General features: G+C 52.3%; 1 protein-coding gene across 5 annotated transcripts in view; it reads right to left on the bottom strand.

Moving 5' to 3' along the window:
* The window catches only part of Rasa3 (RAS p21 protein activator 3), a 108,632-nt gene that overhangs the window by 8,953 nt on the left and 74,888 nt on the right, over positions 1 to 24,791 (bottom strand). For 4 of the 5 annotated variants that reach the window (XM_020164512.2, XM_074042918.1, XM_074042917.1 and 1 more), the window contains 17 exons: positions 24,234 to 24,310; positions 19,465 to 19,545; positions 19,028 to 19,100; positions 16,320 to 16,396; positions 14,364 to 14,468; positions 12,920 to 13,076; positions 12,138 to 12,286; positions 11,027 to 11,141; positions 10,440 to 10,514; positions 9,768 to 9,891; positions 8,670 to 8,776; positions 7,547 to 7,624; positions 7,337 to 7,414; positions 6,427 to 6,500; positions 3,619 to 3,725; positions 3,185 to 3,267; positions 1,024 to 1,232 (listed from right to left, as the gene is read on the bottom strand). In XM_020164512.2, the coding sequence (XP_020020101.1) occupies positions 1,024 to 1,232; positions 3,185 to 3,267; positions 3,619 to 3,725; positions 6,427 to 6,500; positions 7,337 to 7,414; positions 7,547 to 7,624; positions 8,670 to 8,776; positions 9,768 to 9,891; positions 10,440 to 10,514; positions 11,027 to 11,141; positions 12,138 to 12,286; positions 12,920 to 13,076; positions 14,364 to 14,468; positions 16,320 to 16,396; positions 19,028 to 19,100; positions 19,465 to 19,545; positions 24,234 to 24,310 (1,769 nt within the window). The other variant, XM_020164514.2, reaches the window with a different exon arrangement.

The raw sequence follows: 24,791 nt of genomic DNA, 5'->3' as shown, positions 1-24,791 counted from the left end.
AAGTCAGTGAAGAAAGGAAGTTAGGTGACTACATTTACACCTCACCCTAACCCTGGGGACAAGGTGGCTATGTTGGCTTTGGGTGTGGGTGGAATGTGAGAAAGGACTGTCCAGCCTCTGTGACCAGGGGCCTCTCAGGACACAAGGCCAGAAACCATCTGGAATAAGTCTCAGGCATGTGTCCCTGAAGGGTTGGTTGCCCCGGTGGAAAGGCCAGTTTTCCTGTCTTCCATGAAAGCCATGGGTCTGGCTCCTGTCTGGCTGAGGATGGAGGAGGGTCCTGGGGGTGTGGAGCCCTGCACACAGCCAGGGGTTGGACAAGCAGCCTCTCCTGAGCTTCACCCCTGCATCTGCAAATCTGGGCACAAAGTCCCTTCAGGCCCTGGGAGCATCAATGACAGAGTCTGAAGACTGACCAGCGACACTTGCTCATCCACCCTGGGATCACCACATGAGGCTGTCAATGTTCCTTGCCATGTGCACAAGTCACACAATCTACCCAGCACAGCACCAAGCTCCAGGGCATCTACCTGGCTGCCTTCCAGAACTGGCAGAGATGACAGAGCCTCGGATCACCACAAGAGGCCCAACTGACAAGGGGGATAGGAAGTTAACAGCCTGTCTTAGTTTCCAATGAGGGGAGGAAAGCAGCGATGCAGATGGAAAAGCCAGGGTGGGGTGTCTGTGAGCTGATGATGTTCTCAAGGACATGCAATCTATCCAGGTTCTCAGAAGAAACAGCCCCTGTCCTAGGTTCTCTCAGCACCCAGTCCCCTCCTCCTTGCCACCCCAGGGACAGCTCTTCCCTGGGCAGTGGCTTGGAGGAACCACTAAGGCTGAGTGCATGCTTGTTCAGAGCCTCAGAGAGGGCCAGACCCAGGGCTCCTTGTGGGGCTCCTTAGAGGATGGTGAGAACAGCTCTGGGCTACAATTTAATATCCACATGGCCCCTCTGCTGAACTTTCCATACAGTACATAAGTACAACTGCCTGGCTGAGTGGGGCTGCAGAGGCGCAAACCTACCCGGTACAGGGCGTGCAGCCAGTGGCTGTGTCCGAGGAGGCCCGGCAGCACAGCCAGTGGCCGTTCAGGTAGGCAGACGGGTGGAAGACAGTGAGGCGCTTCTGGTTGCACTGGCTCACTTTTGTAAGGATGTCGATCCAGTCCTTGGCCTCCACACAGTTGTTGGCTTGGATGTACAGTGCGCGCTCCGGTTGGATGACCTGAAACATCTGAGCACAGAGGGCAGGCTCAGGGGCCACAAGGGCCTTTGGCTGGACTTGGGAGCCCAGCAGGCATGAGACCATAACTGATGCCTTCACAGGGAACCCAGTGAAGCCAGACAGGCCCCAAGGTTCTGCAGCTGATGTAGGTCTGGATGGCTCAGGCAGTGGTGTGACACTGATGTTGTGCAGCTCTGAGCACCAGAAGAGGCAGCCATGGGTGCCAAGGGCCTCTGCACCCTTGAAGGGCTGTGGGAGGCAGAGGAAGTGAGAAGAGAGAAGGCCCGAGGTATGTGGCCAGTCCCAAGGTCAGGCTGACTAGGGCAATTCCTGTCCTGTGCAGGAGAGCCCTGCCATCCTCCAGGCTCCTGAAGCCAGCTGCAGGTTGTCAGCCTCTGTGGCTCATTTCTATGGGTCTTATTTAAGTGGGCTCAGCTTTCACACAAAGTGCTTGTGGGCTTGAGTCCCCACCTTCCTGACCACATCAGTAGCCCAGCCTTAGGCTTTCCCTCCCTACTGACCACCTGGTCTCCTCCTCTTCCTTACACCAGGTGTAACTTCCTCAGGAGGCCTCTCAGGAGCGCCACTGCCTTTCCTATTTATTGTTCATTCAACAAACATTGCTGAGTGCCAGGTACTGTCCTGGGACCTGAGGACACAGCATGACCCAGAGCCCCTGTCCCGATGAAATTTTAGCCAGCAGGATAGATAAAAGTGAACAGAAAGTTTAGGTAGTTGTGTAGGGGTGACCCCTAAGAGGATCAGGAAAATCTAAATAAATAGTCCTCCAAGCCAAGCTCAAAAGGGGAACTAAGATTTAAGTGTGCAGAGTGTAGTGAGTGGGGTATCCCAGGCAAATGACACTGTAGGGGCAAAGGTCCTGAGATCAGACAGGTTTAGGTGATCCCACCTTGAAACACCTAAGTTGCAGAAGTATCCCTTGAAAAACTAACTCAATTTTTACAGGAGTTGAAGCAGGCCAGGCTGCACACAGAAAAGGATTAGGGGAAGTGGCGGACCAGACCCTGCAAGGAAGCAGGCTGCGTTGTTTCAAGACCTGGAGGGGAGGTTATGAGTTAGGAGGACTATGTGGCCCTTTCCAAGGAGATGGGCCTTAGAGTGTTTGAAGAGCTGTGACTCCAGACTCCTGGGCATCCACCCTGTTCCCCTGCATGCGTGTACACAGCTTGGCCTCTATCAAGCACACCCACGGCTAAGATCCCCATGGATGGAATCCTGACCATCTCAGTAAGCTAACGCCTCACAGGACCATCTGATCAGAAGTCCAAACTGAGGGACTGTTACAAAATAGCCTGCTGAGTGGCCTCAGAACCACCAAGGCCACAAGGCATAGACAGATGAGGAGGGCAGTCCAGCCCATAGGACAACAGAGAAGCTCCATGCAGCTTGCACCTGCTGGGAAAGAATAAGAGCTCTGCTGGGGTGACTGCCGCTTGTGGACATGGACAGGGAGTGGCTGACATGCGCCTGGTTAGAGAACGTGGACTGGGTTCTGCGGTTGAGTGTGGAATGGCACTGTGGTTCTAAAAAGAACATCTTTGCTTCAGAAATACATGCTGGAGTGTTTACAGTCAGAAAAGAGGTGGACAACACACACAGGGAGGACCAAGAGCGAGTGAGCTCAAGCCAGTGAGGCATAACGGGAAGCTGGGTGAAGGGAGCTAGTAACCCCATTCTGATCTTTGAGTTTCTCTAAGCTCACAACCACATCTAAGTGAAAATCCTTTGAGAAGAAACCCAATGCTTATTGTGTCTTTGAGGAGGGACCCTGACCAAAAGCTGCCCTGGGGGTCCCCAGACCTTAGTCTGGCTAGTGGCAGGTTTGGATGGCTGAGCACCCAGGTGATGTGGAGACCCAAGCCTGGAGATGTGGGGTGGTAGGAGGGCTTTGCCTGCAGCCAGGTGGATAGAGGCAGCCAGGACAGGCTGAAGGTACTCACGTTTTTCATTCTGAAGGACTCCTCCTCCAGCCGCTCCACAGCCAGGATGTTCTCGATGGGGATGCTGCAGAGGGGCTGGTCTCCTGAGGCAGAGAGGGAGTGAGAGCCATGTTCAGCTGTACAGCTGCCCCATGTGCCAGGCTACCCACAGCACATGCTCTGCAGAACTGACTGGCCCCAGAGTTGCATGGCCTGGTTCTGTGGGGAAGCAGATTTACCAAAGACAAAGTCTTCCTTGTCCACCAAGGGCAGAACAGCAGAGGCTGAGGGCCACCCAGCTTACCAGGGCTGCTCCCTGAGCTCCTTGGCCACAGGTAGCTTGCGCTGTGTACTCAGGGACAGACAAACCTCCCAGCTCACCATCCCCCAGAAATCAGAGCTCCCCTGCCAGGGCTCTTGGGCCTCTGAGTGAAGGTGTGTAAGGGCTTTGTTACCTTTGCTTTTCTGGTAGGTGAATTCATGGTTTGTCAGACGAAACCATCTCTTCTTGAAATTCTTCATCCCAAAGCGTTTCCTTCCTTGAGCCCTCTTAATCATGAACCTGTAGTGAATGGCACAAGATGATTGGTGAGTGTCCTCAGCTTGGGGCACGTGTATATAATCCCTCCCTCCAGGGACAAGATGACAGTCATTCCTCCTTTTCTTGCTTGTGGTCGAGCACCCTCCGTCCACCCCAGGTATCTTGTCATGCTACTTCCTAGTAACGAGTCTGAAGTTGAAAGACACATGCTCAGCTTGGACAAGCATGGCCTCTTCCAGGTGCAGACTTTAAACCACAAGCCAGCTGATCACAGGCTTCATCAGAACTCCAGCACTCCCACCTCATACACTGAGCTGCCCACAGCCCAGTTCACTGAAGGAAACATGGACACACACTTGGGAGGATGTGCCGGCTCTGGTCACAGGGTATGGCAGGCGTGTGCTAGGAATCTGACCTGCATACAGGACATGGTGCAGCTTGGGGACAGGGAAGGAGGATATGACCGGCCCTCAGCCCTTGCCATGTGCTGAGAGCTGGGCTCCACACTGATCTAGCCTGCCAGGGCTTCTGCTCCCAGACTTCAGGCCCTTCCCACTCAGGAGCTCGAAACTATTTCCCAGAGGATGAAACCCCAGTTCTTCATCGCTGGCACAGGATCTTTATGCAGAGCCAGCAAGGTAAAGCACGAAGAAAGAGAAAACTGGAGAGAGAAATGTGGGACAGAGGGAAGGGGGCAGAGAACAAGGCTGCAGGGGATGGCAGCGTGGGCAGTGCTTCCTAAGTGAGGAGCATTCTGCTTAGAAGAATGAATGCAGGAGCCGCACTCAAGAGGCTGGAGCAGAGCACTAGGAGCAGCGGTGTCTCACGACTTGGGCTGGAGAACCACTTGCCCGTATGCTCTCAAAGGCTAGGATACTCCTCACCATGGAAGGTATGAAGAGCAGGACCCTCAGACCCCTTCAGGACAGGAAAAAGGTGGACTCAGTTCAAAGCCAGCACAAGCAGAGTGCGTCTCCCCAGTGAGAGCACCTGTGCACAAGCCAGGGTGCAGAGGGGTGGCAGCCAAGGGCCCAGCGGGGAGGCCAGAAAACACTTCTTAACAGATTCTGGGTAATATGATAGTTGAATCAGCAGATAGTCTTACAAATGTTTTGGCTGTAGGATTTCTTGGGAAAACATAATCTTTGTAATGTGGCACATGCATGAGGCTTGTGTAAATTCTGTATACACTGCATTGCTAGGAATCCTGCTCCTGTGTGTAGAGAAGAGCAGCTATGTGCAGGTCTGTGTGCAGAGAAGTCACAGTTCTCTTGGAAAAAGATTCATGAGAATTCACTTGCTCAAGGCTCCTCATTCACGAGTGGCTGTAATTGCAACCAACATGCCCCTCCTCCCCCACCCCGTGGGCCAGGATGGCAGGAGCTATTACTGGTAGCCAGAGTGCCTTAGGCCACAAACAAGGCATGTTGACCCCACATAAGCAGGATTGCCTGAACTTGACATACACTGAGTTCTGTGTCTCTGGGTTCTGCTGGGTGATGGCCTGAGGAGCATTGTGACAGAGTGGGTGCATCTCAGCACACATGCACCTCCATGAACGTAGTCATCGCCCCCAGAGTATGGATAATCAGGCAGAGCTGAGATGCAGACCAGTCCCCAAGATGCACCTGCAGGTGACCACCTGGGGTTGTCTGTGGTTTGGGGACAGGACCAGATGGAGAAGCAGGAAGTGGAGCCTTGATTTGGGGTGGAACTTGAGTGTCTTAATGACCAGAACTTCAGCATGAGTGGCACATGGTGTGACCACTAGAAAAACTAGTGGAATCTCAGTTGTGTTGGTAGAGGTCAGGGAGAGCCACAGCTCCCTCAATGGCTTATTACCCTGCAATGTGTCACAACATAAATTTCACAAGCCCTTGCAGGCCCTAAGCCAAATTCGAGATTATGGGATGAACATGACTGCTTTGGAAGTAGTAAAGTTGATGCTATCATGCTGTGGTTAAGGCACGGCTACATGAAAAGAAGGTATGTGAAGGAAGACAGCAGAGATTGTTCTTGAATGAACACAGGCCAAGTGCAGTGAAGCAGAGCCCTGGCTGGGACCTGGGAACCAGGCCATGGGGAGAACTGAGGGAATTAGGTAGCTCTGTCAAAATTTGTGCTCAGGGAGGGAACGCTCGTGCCCAGAGGCAGGACATGGAGTGGTCATGGAGCAATGGAGTGTCAACCAACAGGACTGCCAAGATGGTGTGGAAGACCCCAGGCTGCAGGCCCATGGGCCTGCTTCCCACTACCAGACCTCTGAACCCAGCTTCCTGACAGAAGACCTCAGCAGCATGGGGTGAAGGGCAGATAGTCAACTGTGTGGAAGTCCCAACCACAGAGTGATTTCTGAGGCATTTTCTCACTCTGCAAAATTCATGGACTGGCAGAGAGCTGCCACAGGCAAGCACATCTCCTGCAGTGGAATCCCTGTGAGTAGTGGATGAAGGAGGCCACGCTTCTCCCAACCCTGAGGAGTTGGGAGATACTCTGGAAAGGGTCTAGGGTGTCTTGACACTGGCCACTGGTCATATGGCCAGACCAGAGCCTTGATGCCTCTTTGGTGACATCCCCACCTGCCTGTCATTCTCAGTGGAACCTACTGTCCCTTCTGCCTCTCTCCCCAGCAGGGGAACTCGCCATTCTCAGCCCCAACAGCCTCTACCCCTGACAATGGCACCCACTATTCCCACCTCCTCTCCCAGCCTAGCTGCCTTACCCTTCTTTAAGCAGGATGGGCTGCTCTATGCTCTTGGGGTCTCTTCTCCCCGAGGATGAAATCAAATCCAAGAACTGAAGTAGGAAGGAAGCCAGACCATTAGGAGAGGAAGTACGCTGAGGTCCATCTGTTCTGACAAGATGCTTGTGCCTCCTCTCTGATGTAGTGGAGAGAATTTGGGGACCTGAGTCCTATGAGAGCTGCGGGACCTATGCTTGTCTCCACTGTACCAACCCATAGTGGCCTCAACCCTGCCAGGATCTTATGAGAGGCTGCCTGCTTGAGCCAGGTGCCAGGGAACCTGCCTGCACTTCACTGGGGACCCAAGTCAGGCTCCAGTGGTGCAGCCGAGGTCAGGAGGGGAGGGAGGCACAGCCCTGCCCAGGATCCCCCTGGATTTCCACAGCTCAGGCAATTCACTACCTAAGCACCCCCAGTTTGGTCTGTGACTTCCTTGGATTCCTCCCATCAGCTCAGGGCTGCTCTGGTCTCCCATCCCTTCCTTCCCTTCACTGTCCAGGGCTTTTCTGATTTCTGAGAAAGAAATAGCAGGGCCTGTTTCTGAACAGTAGAGATGAGCAAAGTCCAGGGTCAGAAATCTCTTTCCCCACACAGTCCACACAGTGTCCATAACACAGGCCGGGGGGGTATTCGGGATGGCAGCTGGCAGGGGCAAGACATGAAACTCGTAGAACAGTGGGCTGACCAGGACTCAAGTGGTTCACAGTTGGCTTAAGGCCTTTGCCACAGAAAGCCTCCAGACATTGACTCCAAGGGGTGCCATGTCCCAAGGGCACAGACAGTGCTGGGTGAAAAGAAGGCATCTTGGGACCAGAAAGGCATCTGGAGGCACAGGCTAGCCTGGGAATGACAGTGTAGGGGACATCTTTGCTGATGGTCTCATACTTACATTTTTTACAGCATCAGCATACTTCTGTTCATTGAAGAATTCATAGAAGGTCGCCATGTATGACTCCTTAAAACTGGCCTAAAATGAAAGGTCACAGATGATGGCCAACAGGACTGAGGCTCATGGTTCAGATGTGAAAGAGCTAGCCATGGTCACATGGGTGACAACAAACCCAAGTCAGAGCAGATGAGAAAATGAGAGTAGACTTACAGACTTTGACTTGGACAGGCTGCCCAGAGTTTGGATTGTCTTAGAGATAAGTGTCAGGGTTCTGGACGTCTGTGGATCCTGTTGGAGACAGGAAAAGAAGAAATGCAGGTTTTGATCCAGTTCTATAGAAATGCTGTGATGGGTCCCAGGACCACAGATGACAAAAGAGACGACATCAACAAAAGCTGCTACAGTGTAAACACATGCACTGGGAGTTAAGTGGGATTTGTGAAGATCCCCATCTCCTGGGGCCGGATCTCACCCCTGACCCTGAACCTATTTCAGCAAGACTCTGTGGGCTCCTGGTGCAGTGAGCTAAGGGCTGTCCAGCTCAGTCCCCTTGGCCCAATACACAAAGGAATGTCTCAAACTCAGAGGCATCCTGCAGGGTTACAGCTGCTCCAGCTGAGGTGCCAAGACCCTGCCTGGGGATGTTTGTACCCTTCAGAGGGCTTGGAAGGTTTAACTCAAAATCAACAAAAACACAAATGGGTCATCGTATGAACTCCTTCATCCCAGGCTATTTTCTGCCTCTACCTGGCACACTTATCTCGTGGCACTCTGTCACCCCAGCGGAATGCCAGCCCGACGCAGCTATCAGTCCCAGATGCTGGAGGGGGCCTTGTCCATGGCAGGTGCTGGATGATGTCTATTGCCTTGTGAACAGATGCATGGATGTATATAGGATCATAAGTACACCAGTTTCTCATGGTGGAAAAGGGGGCAAAATAATAGTGACCAGCAGTTAAGGCCCTGTCTGGTCAAACCATTTAACTACTTTTTTAGAAATTATTGATCCCTCTGAAAATACAGCAATTGAAGTAGAAAGGCTGCTGAACCCACCTGAGGACAGAGAAGGGCCAGGCTGGCATGATGTCACCTACTTCTGTCTAACTGCAGAGACCCTGGTCCAGGTCATTGAGTTAAGGGATTTAGGACTGGCTGTTTTAGGAGGACTGGCTGTTTTAGGAGGGCTGGCTGTTTTATTAGGACTAGGTGGTTTACTAGGACTAGTTTGCTGGTTCAGGAGGACTAGTTGGTTTGGGAGGATCAGACAGCTGGTTCAGGAGGACTGGTTGTTTTACCAGGACAGGCTGGCTGGCTTACGGACTAGCTCACTTACCGTGTGGTGAGGCGTCAGCTGGAAGAGGTTGGGGGACAAGATGGCGGGTGCGAAGAACCTCAGGAAGATGAAGCTGCTCACAGCAGTGTACCTCACATCCAGGTCATCTGTGAGCAGGCAGGGGATCTGCTTCAATTGGGGACGGCAGCATAGCCGCCTGAGGGCTTATAACCTTGTCCTGCTCTCCTGCGGGCCTTGTGGAGAAGCGGGACTCCAGTTCTGCCTCCGCTTCTGCCTCTCTAAATATATATATACATATGTATTTCTTTTGGGGTCCGTGTCTTTGTCTCTGTCTCATTGTGTGTCTCTGTATCTCTCTCTTCATCTCTCTCCATCCCTCTTGTTATTGTCACAGTAGGGCACCATCTAGTGGCTGTCAAGGGGTATTCTCTTGGGACCTGCCTGGGGACTCAATTTGCTTTCATCTTGGTGGGATGACAGTTTTGTTTACTCCCAGTTCGTTCTTGGAAATTGCCTCCCTGACCCTCTTCAGTGAGCCCCTGCACTTGCTAAGCCAGGGTGATGGGGACAGGACTTCTTTGGGGCCAGCAGGACATAACCCGGCAGATTAAACCTAGGGTGCCAGAGCTGGAAACAAGAAGCTTGCTACACTTGAAAAGCAGCTCTAGTCCAAGTCTGAGCTGATGACTCGTGCCCAGTTCATGGGAGGTCTGTATGAATCAGGGGGCAGGGTCTGGGAGGTCTGGGTGAGGTCAGAGAAGTCTGTGGAACAGGGGCATAAGATCCAGAGAGGTCCATGGGCAGGGTATGGGCTTGGAGAGGCCTGTGGAGCAGGGCCTCTGCTCTTCCAGGAGCTAATTTGACCAAGAAGTAGGTTCTGGAGAGAGACATGCAAGTCACAAGGAACTGCTCCTTTACACTCCCCAACACTTGAGCCCTGGATGATGGAAAGGTTCCTCAAGGGGCTGGTGTTCTTGACAAGACAGTGGTGCAGAGCTCACAACCCCGTAAGAAAATGCACAAGGGTAACTCTCAGGGGAACAGGCCCATGCCAGGGGACTGACATTCTTGTTTCACATTGCAGGAGCAGGGCAGTGCCCCATATGGCTGGGTTGTAGCCCAGCAATTCAGGCTCACCTTGGAAGCGCTTGGCAGCTGCCTCCCTCAGGGAGAAGAAAATGTCACACATGACAGTGGGGCAGCTCACCCCAGACTTGGTGATGACCGTGAAGATGCGGTCCACGTACTGCCGCAGGCTCTCCTGCAAAGGTTGGATGATTGACAGCTCAGAGTGTGAGCAAAGATAAATTTCCAAAAAGTTTACAAACATCCTTCCTTTTAAACATGCACTGAAGAGCTACAATAATTCATGGTGAAATAATCATTCCCTGATAGAGCAGGCCCCTCTTTTCCCTGATGTCACTGAGAGGGACTGAAATCCACCAGGGTGCACCTCCAAAGATGGGAAACTGCATTTCTGTTTAAAGGTATGACCCAAAGAGAACCTGACTTGCATGAAGATGCCACAGGAAGAGATTAAAACACCAGTTTTGCTGGTTTGGAGAATAGGGTGTTATGAAGCAGCCTGATGATGGCAGATGAGAGAGCCTCTGGGAGGCAAGTGAGTAAGGCCATGGTGGACAGGTGACAAGTGTTCTCTGGGCTGTGCTCTGGGCCAAGGGAAAGGGGAGCAATCCCCAGTGCCTCAGGGTCCCTGAGACCTGGGGACAGTGTCCACATGGCAGTAGGTGGAAACCCCTGTAGGTGATATGCTTTGGAAAGTGGCTCAGAACAAAGCAGATCTCTTACCATGTTGTTCTCAAGGTTTTCGCCGTCTCTCAACTTCACAGGATCAATTTCACAGGACCTGTGGCTCTGGCATATCTAGAAGATGTGAAGAGGGTACTGCACATGGTGTGGCCAGCCTAGAAGCAGATGCCACAGTGGACCCTGTCTGGTCACAGGCACAGGCTGCATTGCAGGGCTTGGCCTGGACTGCAGTCGCCTAAGAACTAGTCCTGGCCTCACACAGCCCCATGCAGCAAGAGACAACTGTCCCTACAACACAGGGTACTGGGTACAGCCCTCAATCCCAGCCAGCAAGCCCAGACTTTCAGGGCACAGTGTGGGAAAGGACCCCTGGGAAGAATGGCATATTTCATATATCCTTCTGCTTTCACAGAGCATGCCTAAGACAGATTTTAAGTTTACTTTTTTTTTTTTTAATTTGAAAAAGGAAGACTCTAGAGTAGTACACAGAGAATGTCCTTTCCACAAAAGCCTGTAAAGGGAGGTCCCCATGGTGGGGGGGGGGTGGGCAGCCCGTTTGCCCACCCCCCTCACTTGTCTCTCATCGAAACTCTGGCCATCATTCTGAGGTCAGAGGACCATCTCACCTCCTCTATGGTGGGCTTCAGGGTGACATGCAGGTAGTGCATGCCTGCCAGCTTCATGGTCTCATCTATGCACTTGGATGTCAGTGAGTTTCCTCGGAAGATGGTGTTGGGGTCCCTGGAAAATAGCATCAGGGATGATATCTGTCTCCTTGAGGGGCTGAGGGGGCACAGACTTCACTGGGGCAGAGCCCGTCATCAAATGGGGACATGAGAGCCCTGGCAGGTCTGCTTCCAGATGTCTTAAGAAAATCACAAAGCCTGGGGCTGTGCTGTGTAACAAGCCAGTCCCAACAGATGTTGTACCACTGTATGTGGCCACGGACCAGTTGGAAGCTGCTCTGCCCCCACATAACAGCAATTTCTGCATAGAGTTAGGTTTCTTTGCAGAGAAGCCTCAGCCTGGCATGAGGCCAAGCAGAGAAGCTAACAAAATGTGTCCCCCCAGGTTGGTCACCACTGTGCTTTCACTCTGGATTTTCCCAATCAAGGGACATCCCAGGAACAGCCTCCAGTCCCTGGGAAGTAGCATTCACCTTGGGCCTTTGACTTGGTGATGTGGGCTCTGGGGGGGAACCTGGAGCTACTCAGAGCTGATGAAGCCTGGGGAGCCTCAAGTCCTGGGGCCTGTTTCATTCCTACCCTCTCTCTGCCAACCCTTCAAGAAATGGTGCTTTCTGGTAGAACCCATAACAGCTTCTGTGTGACAGAGCCAGAACCTGTGGGGTTTCTGGAGAGTCTGTTACCCTCACTTCCAATCAACTCTATGCTTGGACATGGTTTTGGATGGCAACTGCCACTGCTCCAACTCCTGAACCACCACATATCTGGGGGGCCCAACTTCCTACCATGGGAGGAGTACAGTAGGCAGGGGAGAGAGGGCTCAGTGGGAAGGTGACATGGTGGTCAGGGTGGGGGTACAGCAGGGGTAAATGTGCAGAAGAGGAAGGGGGCTCTGGAATAGGGGCACAGCAGGGGAAAAGACGCGGGGGGGATGGGGCTCAGTGGGAATGGGTGTGGTGGGTGGCACACAGGCACAGTGGGATAAGGGGTGCAGAGAGGGCACACACTGGGGGAGGGGATGTGGTGAGAAGGGGGCAGGGCAGGCACTCACTGGGTCCTCTTCACCTCTGCGCTGGCGATGGCACTGATGAAGGGCACCACCCTGCCGTAGTGCAAGAGGAGGCGCACCAACGGGATGGCTGCCTCTTGCTTCTCTCTGCACACTTCACCTAGAATGTGTGCTGCTGAGGCTGAGACAGGCTGGGCAGAGGGATGATATGAGTAGTGAGATGAGTACCTCAGGGAGCAGTGCCTCCTTCTGGCAGTATACCCCCAAGAGCAGAACCCAAAGACTTCAGACCCCTCCACCCCATGGTTAGTGGGTGAGTGCATGTTGTGGATAGCAGGACCACCTGCTAACTACACTAAATACTCTGTACCTCTTTGCTGAGACAGAGAAATGCACTTCACAAAAACCTACAATGGGACCGCTGGTGTGCACCTTGCCCAGCCACGTCCTGGGGTAGGGTCTGAGTTTCCTCCTGCCAACCCCAGCATCAGCAGCACTGGGGCCCAGAGTAGATGGACACAGAACAGAAGTCTAAGCAGGCTGGGTTTACAGAGCTCTTACTAGGGAGGGCTGGGCACTCCTGCACAGCAAAGGGTTACACATCTGTAACCTAGGAGCAGGACACAGGGTAACAAAGTTTCCAGGAGACATCACCAGGGAGCAGCCAGAGGCCCAGGGGTGGGCGGGGTCTGACAGGGGCCAGGTAGTAGGTGTGAGTGGGCAGGGCCTCACAGGTGGGTGGCCAGTAAGGTAGGTGAGCCAGGAAAGGTGTGTGGAGCTGGACACCAGCTCCTCACTGGTGAATGTGTAGCTTGCACACATACCTCCACGTCTGCAGACTTCAAAAGCAGGTCCCTCAGGGGGCTGTAGTAGTCGGAAGAAAAGACATGGTCTTCTGTGTAAACCACATTCAGCCTCAGGGAGCCCAAGTCATCAGGCTTCAGGCTTTTGCTGCCATTGTCCCGGGGCTGGAGAAAGTACCTGGGAGGGAATGATGCAGAGGGTGGGTGAGAGTGGCATTCTCCATGAGCACTTCCGGGGCAGTCCAGTACCTGCCTATGGCTTCCCTGCCTCAGTGCTGTCATAGTGGGTCTCAGGCAGGAGGTCAGGGGAGCAGGGCCATTCTGCAGGAGATCCCAAGGTGTGGTCACCTGGGCATTTTGCAGAGCCACAGTCTTAGAGGCCAGGGGAGTCAGGAGCAGGAGGGATGAGGAGAGGGTGAGAAGGGGCAGATGAGCCTGCTGGAAGGAAATGCAGGTGAGGGGTTGGGTAGCCTCTGCTGTTAGTTGCCACTTGTCATTAGCATTGGACCATGGCAGCCATCAGAACCACTCTGACAGAAATGTGGTGTGGCTTTCGCCTCAGAGGGGAGGGCCAGCTGGTGTAGGAGGCCAGGGGTTATTCTGCAATGTTTTCTAAACAGAACTCATCTCTCCTTGTTCTGCCCAGTGTGACCATCCCTCTCCACTTGGACATCCCTGACCAGGCAGTTGAGGACCTGCTGAGGTAGAACCTTTCTGAGGCACTTGGCCACAGCACTCTTAAGTGGTTTGCAGAGGCCACCTCTTATCAGGGCCAGGTCCTCATGAAACTGGAAGTTTCCAAGTGGCAAAACACTGCCTCAGCACCTGCAGAGTGACAACACAGTGTGCAGGGACACTGACAGGACACTCAGCTCTGTGCACCTTGTGTTGCAAAGGAAATATGTGAACCAATCACATGAAGTTGCATTCTCTCTGCCAAATTCAGTCTGAAGAAAACCAGAAATTAAGACACAGGAAGCAGAAAGTAAGTTTCATGTGCACCTAGGTGGGCTCTGAAGCAGAGGGAGGCTGCACATCAGGAGCCTAAGATGCACACACTTTGCAAACTGAGCTGCTAGGGACCCAAGAAGACCATGAAGACCATCCACACAGAGTCTGCCTCGTGGACAGTTGGTCACTGAGCTGTGCCAGCCATGCGCCTTCCTGGAAGAAGCCCAGCTATTTCCATTTCTAAGGCCTACTTTTTATTTCTTCCCAGTCTTTGTCTTAAGACTTTGAGTGCAACTTCTCTTGCTCTCAATGTGCTCACCTATTACCTCCCCTCATCTACTGTCTCTTATCTGCTTACAAGTAGAAACTCAATCACCAAGTCTGAGTGAGACAGAACCACAAGCAAAGTAAGAGCAAGCAGCACTAGACAGGGCTGAGGGTCAGTGCAGCACAGTGTTCTCCTGTGGTGTGAGGCTGCCCTTGGATGCTGGCACTCCCTGAGACCCACACCTACCATGCCTCATATGAGCTGGACTGCCGCAGGACTTTCAGCGGGATCCTCAGCTCCCCCAGAAACTCATCTCCAAACTTCAGGTTGCTGGCGTTCCAGAGGTCAACTCTGAAAAAAACGAGCACACTGAGGTCTTGCTAAGCAGGGCAGCCTGGTGGGCAGGGCATGGACTGTGTCTACTTTCAGGTAGAGTGAGGAGCAGGAGCCTCCACTTCCCCGTCAGTGTCTGTGAAGATCTGTATCAACAGCAGTCAATCAGACTGTGCTGAAGGGCAGATGTGTGATTCCCAACATGACAGGCAAGCAGAAGGGAGACAGGGCCTGTTCCTGGCTTTGGGGTGGGGGCAATAGGGACCACAAAACTCAGCCCCTCCTGGCCTGGAGATGGATGCAACCACTGGGCATCACTAGAAATCAAGGAACTGCTGTCAGTATTGGCTGTGATGTCAAAGGTCCCTTTACGCAGGAGCAGCCCACAGCCCCAAGTGAGCAAGCGTTGGGGAGGCACCAGGGCTCTGTGAGTACCTTGGCTCTGCCCCAGCATGGTGGCTTTAATCTGCAGGTTCACGGCAGCTGCCCACCCCAGGATGGGGCAATGCAAGGATGGGTGCTGCATCCTTACAACATGAAACTCTCCTAGAAGGAGTAGCAGGGTGTCTGACACCCTGTTCCTGGAAAAGAGCCCTGCCTCTGTTGACCACTAGACTGCTGGGATGAACCATGATCTTGGTGGGGAGGGGCTGAAGACAAAGACCAGAAGGGAGACTGTGGCTGGGTCTCAAGAAACCACAAACCATGCACAGTCTGGGGCACCTTTGGGAGAAGTCCACACTGGTGTCTACAGAGCTTCCTGGCAGGATGGGGCCACTCACTGATGCTTTTTCCCTGAGGGGATGTTTGGTGCTCCCTTGGATTTGGGCTATAGAATTAACTGTATTTGACTGATAGCAGGTGGTGGACATCTGCCAGTGTTCACAAGTCAGGAGTCCATGACTACAGAAGTAAAAGTGTGCAGGTTCTACCATATGTTAACTGTCAGAGCACCACTCAGTCTGGTCCCATTCTCCAACCAATGTAAATGGAGGTGCAGACCAGAGGCAGACCACAGACCAGGAGGGTGGCCAGGAAGGAACAGCTCAGTGCATTCTGATGCCCTTTTCCTTCCCTTCCTGCACCTTGTCTTCACACTGGGTGAGAGGTATTAGACCTGAGCAAACCCTCATGTCATCATCCCACAGCTACAGCTACTGGAGAGTTAGGATGCCACAAAGGAAGGTGGAGTGCAGGTGAATGCTTGGGAAGACCCAGTTTCCATGATGACACACTTGGATGGAGCAGGATTACCCACAAAGGACCTGCAGGTGGGAGCATCGTATGAGAACTGGTGCTGTGGCCTCAGAGGGGACTGGAGCTCTGCAGGGGCATCCAGCCCTCCGGATGCAGCACCCAGGGACACATAAGGATTCTGCTCAGAAAAGAGATGTGAGGAACAAACCTGCCAGGTCCCTATGGGACTTCCTATGAACAGTGCTGGTGTGAAGATGCCCCAGGCAGTTTCTAGAACTGATCCTGGATCTTGGAGGGTTGCAAGTGCAGGGTGTGCACCAAGGGCTTTAGAATAAGACCCCCAAATAGCCGTGACTGCAGTGTGCCTGGTCTACCAAGTTGATGGTTTGAGTAGATGGAACGTGGTGGGCATTGATAACCTTCTGACCTTTGCCTCCTACATGCTGCAAAGTGAGCTACAATGCTGAACTGGCCCTTTAATAAGCTTTTTCAACCTGACATTTGAGTGCCAGACACAGGCTTACTTCAACTGTAACTGCTGCCATCTTGCTGCTAAAATAGTCATGAAAATAGACGTTCATGCTATCTATGGGCCTGCTTTGAGAAACAAAACAAATGAGTGCAGATTTAAACTGCCCAGAAGAAAGCACTGGGTCCTGACTGCTCACTCACCGAATCTCAAGTTTGTCCACATCTTCTTCCTCGAAGTCAAAATGGGACTTTTTGCTGTAGCTACAGGGTCTGGTTACCTGAAGTCAGACAGAGAGAAGGGACATCAGACCCACTGGCTCAACAGCTAGAGTTGCAACTTGGCACCCGCAGCCCCAGGGCAGGATGGCCTACCACACCATGTGCCCTGAGAATGGGCACCAGCATGAAGGGCAGAATGGGATATGGGCTCCAAGCCCAGCTTCCTGACCTCAGAACTTGCTTCAGGGCTCTACACAACCCTCTGAGCAACTCTCTCCAGGGAGCCTATGCCCAGGGAGGGTCAGAAAACTGAAAGATCAAATGCTGCTATTTTCCTCTGGGAGACCTTGAGCTCCTTAAACATAAAAATGTACAGGAGCTAGACTCAACATGCAGGGTGACTGAAGACATTGGCCAGGAGGCCAGGAAGTGCTGAGGCTGTGCCCTCCTTAACCACAGATACCATATTGCCCTCTACTGGACACTGCCCCACCAAGCACCCTTCCCAAGTCAGAGGGGTTCACATTAACTTGGAAGCTTTCTGCTGAGTTCTAACCCAGAACTTGACAGTCATTTTACCTAAGTTGCTTGATCTCTGAGTTTTAATCTTCTGGTTGGTAAAGCAGAGTAAAGACTAGTGTCCCATGGGGCAGCTCCCTCCCTGCCTACTGACCTCTACACCCTTGTTGCCATGGGACACCCACCCTCCTCCTGCACCATTAGGCCTCCACTAGGCCCCTCTTGGCCCCACCTCATCCCTGCTACATCCCTGTATTCCCCACTTACGATGCCCTCTCTCAGCCTGCCTGTGTCTCTGAAATGCCACCTCCACCACGAAGACCCCAGGCCTCCCATCACCCTGTCCCTGGTGAGGAGGATCCTGGTGCTATGGTACATCTCAGCTGTCACCTGCACTCTCTCCCCAGCCATCACCAGTGTGGAGCAGGCAGCTGGCAGATCTGTGAGTGAATGAAAGTGGCTTTTACAGAATTAAAAATGGCTTCACTTGGATATTTAAGAGGTTTTTTTGGATAAATCTGGTTGTTACCTGGAAGAAAATGTTCTGGAAGCTACTTCCTACTAAAACTTGTGCACTGTGGGGGGGCAGCACAGTCCGGCCAGGGCAGTTCCTGCCCTTCCTGGGGCATTGCCTCACTGAGTCCAAGCTGTGAGGTTGTTGGCCAGCTGAAACTGAAAGCACAAGGAGACCCAAAAAGTGCTGCTAAACTGGGATGGGGTTGCTGAGTCAAAGGACAGACACTTGGACAATATTCAGTGTCCTCAGGTCTGGGTTGTACCCGCCAAACTCAGGCCTTCCTGGGAGACTGGCAGGCACTCCAGACCATGATTCTCATGCTTATCGGGAGCACTAAGTGAATCCAGTGGGTTGGGACCCTCATCCTTACCAAGTGAACAGAGGGTGCACAGAAATGCATCGAAATGCAGGATCTCACTTAGAGTAAGAACAGGGAAGGAGCAGGTGTAGGCGATCGGACAGGGTAGGTAAAGTCTGTTTCTTACTGCTCACCAAATTAAAAACAGCATGGGAGCCGCTGGCCTGAGCCACTCCAGGAGGTCCAGGCAAGGAATCACTGGCTTTGATTTGCAATTCCTACTCAAAACTTTCCCCAACGTGTCTCTGTTTTGGAGACCCCCAAGAGTAGAGGGAAGCCCTGCTACTTCTTGCACTTGGAGACCTTGGGCTCCACTTGGCCATGAAAATGAGGACTTTTCCAGTCACACAGAGCACAGCTTCTCCCTGCAGCCCCGTGGACCTCCCTTGCCACAGACCTGCCTCTATGCCTCTTCCCAGAAACTTAAGAGCTCCGCCTGGACTCCACTACAGTGAACTCCAAGTTCAAGTAGGCTCCGTAGAGCCCCTTGATTTGACTCCTGACCACCATTCCATAGTGCTGTGTTCACGCATCTCACTGTACACACAACCACAGGGCCTCTGGGGCTGATGTCTACTCCCTTGTGTTGGAGCATGCCCCCTCCTGTGTGAAGTCAGCACCCCTGGAAAGCCCTGGCATCCTAGCGCTATGGAGTTCTCCATGTCCTGGAGCCTCTTAACAGTCCTGGGACCACATACCACCTGTACTCATGGCTTTCTCTCCTGCAACATAGTAGGCTCTGAAGAGAGCAACTGAGGCCTTGGCCACCCTTCCCCTGTGTGTGATCAGCAGGAAGTACTGAGGCCAGGAAGGACCCTGCCTGCCTGCACCTTGAATCCCACAGCCAGGCTACTGCCATCCACCAAAGAGACCTCCAGCCTCACCCTCCCTGGCTAACACTGACTCCATGTTCTGAGAGGCAGCCAGGGGACTTCTGGGTCTGAATCATTTCCCCTTTTGCTCAAACTCTCACATTTCCGGCAAAATGAGCCTCACCCTGTTCAGGGAAGCTGAGGCAAACAGCCAGAAAAACAAAGAACCCAAAACCAAATAACCAACACAGAGTCCCCGAGTCTGGTGGTTTGAACAGCATTAACCTGCCCCTTCCAACCGAATCTGGGCAAGTTCGGGGAGCATCAAGTGGCCTTTCTCTCAGGGAAGGAAGACAACTCTGGGGAAGTAAGCACATCCAACTCTCCAGGCTGGGCAGGTCTGGACTATTCTCTGGGACACACGAGGTAGCTGGGATGGACACTCAATCCCAGGTTTTAGCGTGCATTCCACAGAAGCACAGACCTCAAAATAAAACACCTCGTCAAACTGAGGGTTGTTGGTCTTCTTCTTCACTTTTGTCTTCTTGGCTTCTGACCTGCAGTTGAGAAAGGAATGATTAGGATTAAAAACATCTGAGCTATCAAATACACACTCGCTCACTGCCTGGTTTATCTCATAAACATTTCTGTTTGTCTCCACCTCCAGATGGTATGCAAATCATGAACCTTTACTGAGCCCAAAATACCCAGTGAAGATCGAAAGGCTTCCTGCTTCACAAAACAATTTTAGAGTTATAACGGAAACAAAAATGAGTTGAAAGAACACAACCCACCCCACAGTGCATCATCCTCATCCCCTGAAAGGGGGCGCCAACCTCATGGTTCCAGAATAGGACCTGGTGACTCGCCAGGCCCCAGACTAGAACCAAAGTTCCAGGATGTAACAGGAAGGACACTTGCCTGAAGGGTCCAGCCAGCGTCACCGTGGCATAGGGATCGCACTGCCCATTCACAATGGGGAGCCCTTGGCACTCAAGGATGCTGAGGGACAGAGGACAGAGGATACAGGTTAGGGGTCAGGGGCCAGCCACAGGCCAGCACCTCCCAGGGCCGGAACAAGTCTGAAGCAGTATATTGACAGTAGTGGAGACTAACAATGGGGAAGTGATGGGAGGGAAGGGGTCACAGCCACGGCTCTCCTTGGCCAACCAGTAGAGTGACATGGGATCATTTCAGGGCCAGCTCTGCCCTATTGCCCACAGCCTCTCATGTACCCTCCACATCTCACACACCTCTTGCAGTGGGAACCCTTGGCATTGATCCCATTCATTCCGATACGCCTGCAGATGGTGGCCAGCATGTGGCATGCAAATGCCCTACACTTGAACACAGCACCCCAGCTACCTCCCTATGCTCGCCTGATGAGTCCACATCTCAGCCTTCCCTCATCGGTCCCTGTGGCCGGTCCACTTCTTGTCATGAGGTTTGGGGCAGATGTTGGACACTGAATTTTATGTCACGTGTTTAGAATTTCTTGTTACTGTCTAGTGAAGAACAACACTGCCCTGCCAGGCTCAGCTCTGCATGCGGTTAAGGTTCTTTTGATTTAGGTTGATCATGCCAGTTCTTGCTTTAAGTTACCTTTTGCTCTAGAGATAGTTTGGCCGTAATATAAAGCTGTGGCCCTCCTGTCACATGCCCTGAGTGATAACCAGGTTCTCCTCCAGGCTGGGAAAGATCCAAGTGGCTTCTGGCCCCACAAGAGCACCAGAATCTTCCATAGCCCTCTGGTGTTTCACACGTACAAGAACCTAAGTTCCCCTCCCTGGGACTTGCCCCCAACACTGCAGACCGCAAAACCCCAGCTCTGGCTGTCCTGCTGTGTCATGAACCTGCCTTCCAGCAGGAAGAAACCAAGTCAGAGGCTCTGTGTCAAGCCATGTCCCTTTCAGAGGGGTCAGAGCCATGGCCAAGCATCCAGTGTCTGAAATGGCTCGTGCACAGGAAGCATTCTATGTTCTACTGTTGTAAGGGTCCAGTTCCCAGAACTCCATCACTCAAGAGTAGGGTATCCCAACCCCAACACTGAATGACGCCATGTGTTCAGTGAATATGGAAGCGCACTCTGTTCTTTAGTTCAGCACAAGACTGGCTCCTGCTAAGGCTGCACAGCTGTCTCAGAACAGAGAGAAAGTAAGTGCACTGTCATCCGGCACACAGAATACATAACTGGGCTAAGAGTCGCGTTGGCCTCTGGTGCCCCTCGTGGCACATGTCATGTCATCATGCATTAACACCTCCACCTCACAGCTGCACAGCCTGGGGGAATGTTCACTGGGGCCATCTCAGGTTGCAAAAGCCAGGTTTACTTGAAAACAGGAATATTAACATGCTGTGCATTTGTTTAGGATTAACACTACACAAAGTAAGTTCTACAAACACAGTTGTATTGCATGTGAGTAAGAAAGGGTGTAAAATGCCCAGCGTGCCCCCACCCCCACCCCCACTGTGAGCAGCACTTGATGCCCAGGGAAGAAAACTCTTAAATCTGAAGTACAAAAGTGTGACATTTTGTATTTAATTCTTACAGGTTTTGATATTCAACATAAGCCTTAAAATGTGACTTTGCCTCATCATCAGGTCAAGAGCTATGGATGAAGAGTCCCAAGTAGACTTCCTTCCTTTCCTTGCCTGGACTCTGTGCTGGTCCTTCCCCACCTGTTGGGAGGACTTGTGGGCAGGTCCTGCACTGGGTACAGGGCTAGCACTCACATGCTGGATGTGAGGGGCCGATGTCATCCAGTTACCTCACCCATGACTGCCCCACGCTGTCCTCAGGGCCCGCTTTCAAAGGTTTCCCTGGGCTCAAAGAGAAAGCCGCAATCTATAGCCTGTCAGCTCTTTTTTCTCTTCAAAATTCCTAATAAACAAATTTTATTGGGCTTGATGTTTTGTTGGAAGTCTGAACAGGGGCTTGTCCTTGTTTCCTCTCCACCCCTTTTCCCTCTCCCCACAATGGGCACTGAAAAGCACTCTGTCCTCTGGTTCAAAAAGAGAGGCTGCCTTCTCTGCACCATGGTGGAAAGGTGGCTGCAGTGGCTGCAGGGTGAGGAAAGCTTGAAAACTCAAGACTGCCCCAAGACAAGGCTCTCTAGGTCAGAGATTGAACTGAGAATGCACTCATGACAATGTGGGCCATGATGCTAGTGGAATGGCAGTGGACCTCTGCTCTCCTGGCCATCGGAGTCGGAGCCCTGCCCCAGGCCAGTGTCTGTAGCACATGTGGCTGCGTGTGTTCCTCCCATACACATTCACTTGAGAATGGTATCCAAAACCCTGTCTGCTACCATCAGCCCATTCTTTTGCTCAATTTGAGACAGATGTTATGAAAGAAGAAAGACAACCTGAATGAGGCTTTGATTGGGACTGTGGTTGGAAGCCAGTACTGGGTCAGAGTTCCAGGTCTGGCTGGCTCCTTGCAGAAGTGAAGAGGAAAGTTGTGTAGCCTGAGGGGCTCACTACTGCCACCTACGACTGGGAGAACCAGGCATTCTGCACTGCAAGCATTGAAGGAAGCAGGCGGAGTAAACAGGCCACCCTGGGATGTATGACCTATAAAAACCCTGCTTCCTGATAAAGATGGAAGCTCTGTCTCCTCTCCTCCCACCCTGTTGAAGTCATGCTCTCAAGGCAAATTTGTGCACTGAATACAATCATCATCTACAAAAGGCCAGGCTCCCAGTTCCTTTGCATCCAGCAGTGCTGGCCCTGCAGACTCCTAATGATTTCCATGTTGATGCTCCTAGGTGCTGGCATGGGACCCAAGTGAATGCAAACTCCAGGAGGCTCAGCATGCAGTAGGATCCATTAAATATTTTTGAATGAATCAATAATTCTGACACAAAAATGATTAAATGATATTGTGCTTATTTGTGTTGGAAATAAAAAGTAAATGCCACATGGGACTTCTGACTCTAAGCCTGAAATCTAGTTGAGGAAAAAAATGGTCATTCACACAATGAAAAGATAACTGTCTGGGCAGGAAATGGAAAGGAAGAAATGAATGAGGGAAGAGGAAAAGAAAGGAGGAAGTGAGGGAAGGAAGAAGGAAAGGAAGGAAAGATGGAGGGAGGGAAGGAGGGAAGGAAAGGAGGGCAGAAGGAAAGGGGAAAGGAGGGAAGGGAGGGAGGGAGGAAAGAAGAGGGAAAGGGAGGAAAGAGAGAAGAAAGGAAGGAGGGAGGAGGGGAAGCAGGAGGGAGGAAGGGATGGAGGGAAAAGGGAAATGAAGGGAGGGAGGGCACCAAGGTGGAGCACCATGGTTGAGGGGCTGAGCAGATGAACATTCTGCCCTTGCTGGTCACCTTCTAGAAGCATCTCCTCACATGTACACACCCTGCCTCACTGTTCTGCTTCTCCTCACCTCCCAGCTGAATCAGCAGTGTTCTTCCTGATAGAGGTGTGGACTGGCTGGACAGTTGTCCTTGACAATGTCCCCACCATCAGCATGTCAATCTTACAAGAGGGATGCAGGAAGAACAGGTGGTTGCCACATGCTCTGTGAGATGCAGTTCTCTAGTAGGGTGGTGTGAAGGCAGTGGAGGTGTTTGTCTTCACCTCGACATGTGGGAAGACCATGACTGCCACCCAAGCCCACCAGGGCAGCAGAAGTGTCCTGGGGATGCTGCTGACCCATTCCTCTTATTGCTCCAAAACCTGTTCCTCACTGAGGTTGATGCTGGAGAGCTGAGTGTGGCACTGTGCTAGTTACTGAGAGGCACCGAGCATTGAAGGTGCTGGCCTCCTCCTCTTCCTACCTGCACTGGGTGGATAAGGGTGGTTGGGTATATCCAGCGACCACCACAGAACCAGCCCCTCCAGGCTTGCCTTGCCTAGTCTGCTCTGTTCTTTCTCCCCACTGCTGACATGGCCTGAGCTGAACGAACTATAAATAAACACGACCTCCTCACAGCACCCCAGGCAGAGCTACTTTGCTCAGAGCAAGTGGGATGAGAGCTTGATGAGCAGCTGGCTCCCTTGCCTATTTTGTTGTGGGATGTCTTTGCCTCATTATGAACCAGCATGAGGCCCTCACCAAAACCATGAGCCAAACAACCTTTATTCTTTATAAGTCATCTGGTCTTGGGTGTTTTGTTATAGAAATAGAAAATGGACTAAGTCTCTATCACCAGAGCTCATTTCTACTTGCCCAAGAGTAGGGTAGACCCTCCCAGGTGCCTTTTCAACTGGACAGTGAATACCTTTGACTCCACTACAGAGGGACAGAGAGGCATTGAGACCTGACAGATGGCAGGGCAGGAGCTCTGCAGGGGCTATTCTGCAGGGGGCCAGAGGAGGGGAAGCAAAGAGCCTGGCACATTTGGAACACAGCCCAGAGGGCAGGTCTCAACTGGGTTCATACCCATAGTCAGGGTGGTGTCAACCTGCAACATGTGTGTGAAATGGAGTGTGTGTACATGCACTGTCTGGGACCCTTGACTTCCTTCAGATTACTTCAGAGGTCTGATATCACCCACATACAGTGATATCAGGCCAGGCAGCTCTCCCTGTCCCCGCCCCCATTTCTAATGCTGGGAGGCAGCTGAAGTGTGGCACTGGATAATTCAGGCTGTCTATGAGAAGCACACACCACTGTGAGGAAGGGCACTGGCTCTGCTGATGACATGAACTAAAACGGTGTCCTTGCATATACCACCTTAGGGGTAACTTACCGTGCAGCAAGCTTGTGGCAGACGATGCCTGTGTCTGTGATGACCTCACTCAGCCTCAGTTCTAGATGGACCTTACCCTGCAATGCACAAGGACAGAGTGTCACCAGAAGACGTGGCCTATAGAAGAGCTGACGTGGTCCATGGAAAGCTGATGTGACTCCACGGGTGGCTGGTACTTGCAGCCCATTAGGCTCCAAACCTGACTGGGATACCAAAGAGTTCCCTCTAGGACAGCTGCCATACCCCACTGGCCTCGCCCTGCTTCAGAAGTGACAAGAGGTCCATGGGCTGGCAGCGTGGCTCTGGTGTTACAGCACCAACTTGCCTAGCAGATACTACCCTGAGTTCAAACCCCAGTACCGTTAAAAAAAAAAAAAGTGAGAGGTCCAAAAGTGTTAGAAAAGGACACTTGGCACAGTGGCCCAGAATTGGTGTGTGAGCATCACTCATTGCACTGTGGCCAGGCTCCCTAGCCTACACTACAGTACAGAATGATCTCTGGTGGTCTTTCTGCAACCCGTATTCACAGTCTCCTCAGGAGGTCAGGGAGCCTGAATT

Source organism: Castor canadensis, chromosome 10 (genome assembly GCF_047511655.1).
Source record: "Castor canadensis chromosome 10, mCasCan1.hap1v2, whole genome shotgun sequence".
In the NCBI taxonomy this organism is placed as follows: Eukaryota; Metazoa; Chordata; class Mammalia; order Rodentia; family Castoridae; genus Castor; species Castor canadensis.
This window is presented reverse-complemented; position numbering and strand designations above follow the sequence as displayed.